The sequence below is a fragment of the Myotis davidii genome, unplaced genomic scaffold (genome assembly GCF_000327345.1).
Source record: "Myotis davidii unplaced genomic scaffold, ASM32734v1 scaffold663, whole genome shotgun sequence".
Classification (NCBI taxonomy): domain Eukaryota; kingdom Metazoa; phylum Chordata; class Mammalia; order Chiroptera; family Vespertilionidae; genus Myotis; species Myotis davidii.
This window is the reverse complement of record NW_006295816.1, coordinates 7,220,688-7,228,821: the sequence shown is the minus strand read 5'-3', so window position 1 is coordinate 7,228,821 and position 8,134 is coordinate 7,220,688. Positions and strand designations below refer to the sequence as shown.

Here is an 8,134-nt window from a genome sequence, read left to right as displayed (position 1 = left end):
GCACTTAGTGAAAGATGCGGAGACCGGCCTCCGCGGGGCCCCGGGGCCCCCTTTCCTCCGCTGGGAGAGTCGTTTGTCAGATGACGCCCCTCGATCTCTGCACACACACACACACACACACACGTGTACATGGGTGCGTTTTTTTGTTGTTCCTTTTTGCACGGCACCTTCACGGTGACATGATTGGGGGACTTGAATGTTCCTGTTGTCAGCAGAATGTCATCGCGGTGACGCACATTTTTAAAAAACATGTTTTATTGTTTTTTGTTTTTTTCTACGGAGAGAAAGGGAGAGGGATAGTTAGAAACATCCATGGGAGAGAAACATGCCTCCTGCACGCCCCCTACTGGGGATGTGCCCGCAACCCAGGTACATGCCCTTGACCGGGATCGAACCTGGGACCCGTGAGTCCGCCGGCCGACGCTCCATCCACTGAGCCAAACCGGTCAGGGAAAAGCACATTATTTATGGCGGCTATAAAATAAGGGCTTAACATTTCTTGTCTCGTTAGCGGGCCGTGCTCAGCGGTGACGCTGTCTCCCTAGAACATCTTTCTGCCGGGATGGCCATGGCCGTGCCCTGCAAAGCGTTCTCCTTTTGCGGGAGCACCTGGGAGATTTTATTTATGCCCCGCCCCCCCCCATCCCCATTCCCATTCGTGGAAAGTGGGGGGGACAATAGAACCTTCTCTGCTGGCTGTCTAAACTGCAGCCCACCCTAGACCTGGAAAACTAACGACTAAACGGTATTTCCTGCTTTTGACTGTTTTTGTCTCCCTTTTGCAGACCCCTTTGCTGATGCAACTAAGGGTGACGACTTACTCCCGGCAGGGACTGAGGATTACATTCATATAAGAATCCAGCAACGGAACGGCAGGAAGACGCTGACCACTGTCCAGGGCATTGCAGATGATTATGACAAAAAGAAACTTGTGAAAGCTTTCAAAAAGGTACAGGTGTTAGGGAGGAGAGGTTAAAGCGGGGTCACGGATGCGCACCTCTGCATTGGATGATGGTTCACAGCTAAGCAGTGCGGGTCCAGGAAGGCTGTATTCATTCTCCCACTTCACACTCAGGTGTTTATGTCTGGCCTCCCGTCTTAACCTAAGATTGACGTGGCCTTCTAGCAGCAGGCGACATAATGTAGTTCCTGATGGTCCAAGTAACATCATTGCCTTTATTATGTGACCTGGTTCATTTCAAATTACCTTGGGAGTGTTGGGGGTTGGGGGTTAGAAGGGACAAACTTGTTTCATGAACATAGTCAAGGCTACGGAGTAGTTGATTTTAGTCATACGGCGAAAATAAAACCTCAGTGTTTGACTCAGTTCTGTTGGACATGTATATTCTCCTCCAGAAATTTGCCTGCAATGGTACTGTGATTGAGCACCCCGAGTACGGAGAGGTTATTCAGCTTCAAGGGGACCAGAGGAAAAACATTTGCCAGTTTCTCTTGGAGGTGAGTGGGTGCTTTGTGGACACCCTTGCGATGGCTTTGTCATTGGAATGGCTGGATCACCCCTGCTTGTACATGGTGTTTTGTGGCATGTCAGGGTACTCATGTGACTGGAACCGTTTGTTGTTAACAGTTGGTGCCACCAAAAAAAAAGTGATAAGCTATTAGCAATGCTGCTTCTTAATGGCTGCTCCATGTTTTCTTAGGGGTGAATTGATATAGTCCTTAGCGTGATTCTGCTAAATTAAGTTTTATTTTGCAGGTTGGCATTGTCAAGGAGGAACAGCTTAAGGTTCATGGATTCTAAAATGAACCTAAATACATGGAGAATTTCTTGAATAATTTTATTCTCTAAATCCAGTTTGGCTGCCTTGTGAAATGATTCTCTGCAGTAAACGGACTTTTCATTTATTTAATCATTCAAACTTCCATTCACATCATCTGCATGATTACAGAAAACATGGGGTATGTAGGCTAGTAACACATAAGAAGATTGCAGTAAGATGGTAACGAAACCCCATATTCATCTTAACATGTTTCCAATGGAAAATATTTTGTTTTGAGTGTTTATTTGTTTATTCAGTTTATTACTTTTCACTTGATAAATGTTTTTTGTTGTATTGAACCATGTATGTAGCAGCTTAACAATAAAACCTATGAATTCTTCTGTGAACAGTTAGGGTCTCAAATCTAAACGAGATGCACATATATTTTGTCTTTCATAATTGGTGTTCTCATTCTGTAAGTATTCTTTCTAATTAGCTTCAGCTTCTGTTAAAACCAAAGTGAGAAGATAACATTTGTTAATAATGTACCTTGCGTTCTTCATTTACTGACTTAAAAATAATAGAAACGAGGAATAAACTCAGCCAGGGGAAAGAATCTGCCAGAATATAGTGTTAAATCTTGAAAAGCTAATGTGAAGTAGCCCTGGGCCGGTTGGCTCAGTTGATTGGAGCATCGTCCCAAAAAGTTGTGGGTTGGAGGTTAGGGCACATACCTAGGTTCCGTACGGGAGGCAACCCACTGATGTTTTTCTCTCTCCTTTCTTCTCTCTGTAAAAACATATTCTTGGGTGAGGAATAAGGAAAAAAAAATATGTGAAGTATAATTTAAACGAAGGTATTAGCACATGGAATTCTTTAGATGTTTTTTACGGTTATGTTACTGCACTGCCACCATAAGTATCCCCAAGTGCCAGGTAATATAGTAGGCTTATGACATAAGTAAGTGTAGTCACAGGCACTGCCCTGCAAGTGTGGGTGATAGTGATACCACCTTAGAGCTGGAAGACACTGGGTTCAGGTTAACTTCCCTTGAGTGCCAGAAAGTGCCAGTGTTGGGATGCCAGCCCAGGGCTTCTAGCCAGAAAAGCCGTATTCACTGCATTATGGTTTTGGTGTGTTTTGCCAAAGAAAGTGAAAGCCACGTGTGATAACACATGGGAGCTGATGTGGTGCAAGAAATAATATGATTTGCAGTTGTTAATCGTGAGATTTCTGCAGCTTATCTTGAGTTTCAAACTTTTGCTTCTGATTGAGTAGTACATTGGCCCTTGACTTACGAGTTTAATTCGTTCCGTGACAGAGGTCATAACTCAGATTACTCGTATGTCAAATCATAAAGTGAACGAGTGAGACACGTGATGCTGGGCTGATGTGGCGTTCACTGTGACGTGCGCGTGCCAACTAGCGGTGGGGTATCTGAAGCTGGCTCGTAACCCGAATTTTAGCTCGCAACTCAAAGCAAAAAATCGGCCGAGAGACGGCTCATATCTCGAAAAACTCGTTAGTCGGGACACTCGTAAGTCAAGGCCCCACTGTAATTATTTGCTCAGTCATTAAAACCACTTAGTGAAGACAAAGAAATGCATCCACAAGTGTATACTTTTTAGCTTTATGCAGTGGAATGATGATGGTGGAAAGAATGTCTGTCACATTCTGTACCAGCTGATGCCCCTAATTTGATGATTCTGCGTTAGGCAGGGGGGTGTTTTACAGACACTTAAGGAAGTAGGTCTTGTTATTTTCTATCCCATCTTACCTCCAATCAAGAGAGACTGGGACTATTGAGTACACCAAAGTAGAGTGCTGAATTTGATAAGTTCCTTTCTGATAAACATTAATATAATTTGACTAAAAAGATCAAGAGATTTGGGAGAATGATTGAGAAATCCTCACTTTGCTGCCTGCACCATTTTGTAATGACTTCAATTATAGAGGTGCTATAGAAATAGTTTATGAAAATGATACGGCAGAAACATACACTAACATGAAATTAGAGTGTTGTGCAAGGAACAGCGTGCAGTCTGGAGAGAACTTTAACCCACACTGAATTGTCTGCTGAGATGAGTGTTGAACAAAGGGGGTAGAGTGACAATGGAAGCCTCAGGTGGGAGGAGAGGATCCTTCATCTTGGCCCCCACACGTAAGTTCTTGGTCTCCATATGCCAGCCCACCACATTGGATGGATCTGAGCCTGTGCAGAGCTGGGTTTTGTGAGGAGCACCACTCCTGATCCTTCAGCCTGTGAGCCCAGACTCCCAATTGGACTTCTCACCTGTAGGGCAGTCCCAGTCCTTAGAGCAAGAACTGGGTATGTGCCCTTTCCTTTCCTGACTTTATGCCGTGCAGCGAAAACAGGATGTAGTTAAGAATACAGGTTTCTGCACTTCCACTGAAACAAGTCAAAGGATAAAGTTGGAATATTCCCCTCGTGTGGGAAAGCTGACTGGGAGCCTCAGCGGTACCTAACATGGCAACAGGGCTGACTGTTCGTGGCTTCAGGGGCAAAGGGCTAGGCAGCATCGTGCAGCGGGAGGGGAAACAAGACTTAACCAACGCAGCAAAAATAACTACCCAGATTGGGTATCTACCTGTGCCTGCAGGGTGGGAGCTTTTGATCTGCAGTTCCTTTAGGGATCTGTACATTGAGGTGCAAAACAAAAAATGCCAAGTGGAGGACAAGAAGACTTGTCCCTGAAATTACAGACTTGGCCGAAGTCTTGGCAAAGCCATTAGGAAATTGGTGTTTGATTGAGGCACAGCCTAGTGTTAAGTGCTACTAGCAAGGATGCCCTGTGCCCCTCAATCCTGCCCCTCTCCCTCTCCTGCCCAGGAAAGCCTGGGGCAGCAGCCTGCTCTCCTCAGGAGATGCTGTTCTCTGAACCATCCTAGCAATGGGCTGGATGTGATCATGTGGAAGGAATAGTTCTAGTCCCAGTCAGGAGGGGAGTGAACCAAAATGACTTGAGGAAAGCAGAATGGTAACATCTCTGCCACCTGTCAGCAGTTGGGCTCCAGATAAAGAAATGGGTAGTTACACCCCAGGAAAACCAACCTCATTAGGTCGCCCACACAGGCCTGTTTCATTGGTCCTGGGAGGACTTCCTGTGCCAAGCCAGGCTGCGTGTGGGAAGGAATGAGAGGGGCGTGGCTCTGCTATGGCTAAAACCAAGGGAATCCTCACTTGCGTGGACTGCACCCAGCTGCCCTCACCTGACATGCAGGCGGTAGCCAGGCCACACTGCTTGTCTGGGACCAAGTGAATCAGAATTCAGGAGCAAAACCATGTCGGGCCCTCCGCGTTGACGGCTCCTTTCACACAGCCATGCCAACTTTGAACTCCCTTTTTATCTGGATAACGGAAGCTCGGAGAAAGAAGTCATATTGGAGGAATGGTTGTATTTCTTCACTCCTGGAACACCATTCAGAGTGGAGTTAGTGCCAGTAGAGGAGGGGATGCCAACCTGGGCATTACTGTGCTGGGTGACATGGCCCGTGGGGATTCTCTGACCTGTATGGAGGAGTTAAATGGCATTTTAACCTCTGCCTTGGCCATGTGGTGCCAGTGTGGGTCTGGTGTCTCACCTGTTAGCTCTTCAGTCTGGTTTTGAACAGAGCAGGAGGAACAGTGCATCTGCTGTGTCTATAGCTGTTTTCCCAAAAAACTGAGGGCCTTATCTGAATCTCCGTAGTGCCTTCATCTCAAACTTCATGCACAACCTACAGACTTTTTCTCATGCAGAAAGCAATTACTTAGAGATAGGCCCCATTCATTCAAGGCACAAAGTTCAAAGCCAAAATCCCCTACAGGGAATCTAAGTGACCTGGGCCCTCACACTGCTGCAGCTGCCGCCCTCTGCTGCAGCCTGGAGGGTCTCAAAGGGCGTCTGGGCCTACCAAAGGCTGGCTGTAAACCTGGGGTTCGTCTCCATGTGTCCCTCACCCACTCTTATCAGGACCCCAAGACCCTGCTCCTCGGTCCATTGAGCAAGGAACAGCGTGCAGTCTGGAGAGCAGAGAAAGAATCAGACAGTACTTTAACCCATGTCAGCCATGACAAGTTCTGTGGGGGAGACATCCACAAGTCCACTCTGAGTGCTTTATTGCCATGGACTTGTTAGGTTAGACCATGGGAACTACTCGCAACTTATTTGATACACCAAGTTTGTTGAAATGAAACAGCCTCGGGTACCCAAAAAATGATATATTAAGTAGGGAGTTAAAAGGGGGCAGTGGGTGCTTAGGCAAGTATGTAGTCCTTTCACCCCCTCTTGTGGCCATTTGAAAAACTAGCTCGCTCCTGGCAGTTCAGGGTGAATTATGGGAGGTTTAAATTGTTACAGGCAATTAAAGCACCTGCTGACAGGTTTAATTTTGTCATCCCTCACATGTTACGCAGAAATTGATCTAGCCAAGCCTTTATTCTTGAAATCCATAAAAATCGATCTCAATTTTCTTTTACCTGAGAGAGACCAAAAAATGCTTTGAGAGTCTTACCCTGGGGATGTGTAACACCACTTCCCTTGCTAACAACTACAATGTTGTTAGGAGGAATTCAATTGAAATGTAAACACAGGCATCTGTTTATGGCCTCCAGAGACTAGGTGATTAAGCTAGAAAACAATCAGGTCTCCTCCTAAATTGTCACAAGTTGAGGAACACAGTCTGGAATTACTAAGTATATGGTGTGATGTTCCAATCTAAACCTCCGTCTTAGACCAGTAAATAGCGAGCCTTTTTGCCTGCTGGGGACACACCCACTGAGAGGGTCACTTGAAGATTAGCAACTTCTCTTTGGGAAAAGTAGTAACTATACTCCTTTAAAGACCCAATGTCTACAGTCCAGGCACACCTCAGAGATACTGTTTCCAGACAAGCACAGTGAAGCGAGTAATGGTATAGATATATATATATATCTGCCCTCTGAGATTCATCAGTCTATTCCATGTTTCCAGGCCTGTGTGTTGAACATGTGCCCCCTGGTGGTCAGTGCGTGTCATAGTTACCAGTTGAATGGTCAAACCATTGCTTAGGCTTTTATATATATAGATAGATTTCAGAGAGGAAGGGAGAGGGAGAGAGAGAGGTAGAAACATCACTCAATGATGAGAGAGAATCACTGATCGGCTGGCTGCCTCCTGCACACCCCCCAATGAGGGATTGAGCCCACAACCCAAGCATGTGCCCCTGACCAGAATCAAACCTGGGCCTCTTCAGTCTGCAGGCCAACACTACCCACTGAGCCAAAACGGCTAGAGCGAGTCATGATCTTTTTGCTGGTGGAAAGTCTTGCCTTCAATTTGTAAAAAAAAAACCGCCTGTGAAGCACAGTAAAATGAGGCGTGTGTGTACATGAAGCCATTCCGTTAGTTCTAAGGAGCCCAGAATGGGGCTCAGAAGGCTGGTCCATTGTAACACACTCACCTGGAGAGCCTCCAGCAGATCTCACCTTTATAAGCAGGGGAGGCCTCCTGAGAGTCCATGACAGCCCAGAAGTTGTCCTTGAGGGATTTGATTCCACCTGAGTCATGTCAGCATCCCGAGATGGTCACATTGGACCCTGTGCATCCCTGAAGTGGGAAATGGCTACGATCAATTGGGAGGCGTTTCTTCAGAAAATTTGCTCTCTAACAACAGATTTTTAGACCCTGTCCACATTTCTCCCCATCACTGCCCCGCATTTCTCACTCCCTTGCAATGAGGTGAAATGGCTGACCTCTTTTGAACACTCGTAACCTGGAGCACTGAGTGCTCTGCCTGTGTCAGCCTGTGTGATTCTCAGACTTCGTGACCCAGACTTTGATTCCCTGGCTTTCCATCATAATTACCCCGCCCCACCCATGGCTAACAAATGAGCCTGTCTTGTTTTTGCTAGTTGACTTTCCATCTCTCCCAACCCCACTAAGATACACAGAGACGCCTGTAGGAGGTGCTGTCAGTACCTCACTCGTGTCCCCTTGGTGCTCACCATTTCCGTGCTGTACACCAGGTACTCAACCGCAGGCATCTGTGACCTTCGCTCGAGGGTTTCTCTGGCCCCAGGAGCACCTGGGCCTACACAGGGTAGGATGGAAGACCAGGGGTTAACACCTGCCCCCACCCCTGCTTGAGCAGCCCTCCATCAAGGACTGATGGGAGTTCCTATAGAAGTATCCCAGCTCCCTTAGACTCTGGTGGGAAAACTTGGAAGCATCTTCTATCCTGGCTCCAAAATTCTCCAGCAAGACCGGGCCTCAGCTGTCCACCATGGTGACCTTCCATAAAACACCCTTTCCTGTCTCGTTTCTCCATACTTCTACCAGTGCTTCCAGAGATCACCTCCCAAATTGGTAGAAGTATGGAACCCTCTAAGGCACCTCTATGTCTCACCCCTAATGCTTAGAACAGGGTCTGGA

The 8,134-nt window shown here is 46.7% G+C and overlaps 1 protein-coding gene across 1 annotated transcript; it reads left to right on the top strand.

Moving 5' to 3' along the window:
- Window positions 1–778: 778 nt before the first annotated feature.
- On the top strand, window positions 779–2,254 carry EIF1B (eukaryotic translation initiation factor 1B; the record flags this gene model as incomplete). Its single annotated transcript, XM_006770536.2, has 3 exons — window positions 779–949; window positions 1,357–1,458; window positions 1,718–2,254. Coding segments are annotated over 3 exons (318 nt in total), but the record flags the coding sequence as incomplete, so codon positions are not given.
- Window positions 2,255–8,134: the final 5,880 nt, after the last annotated feature.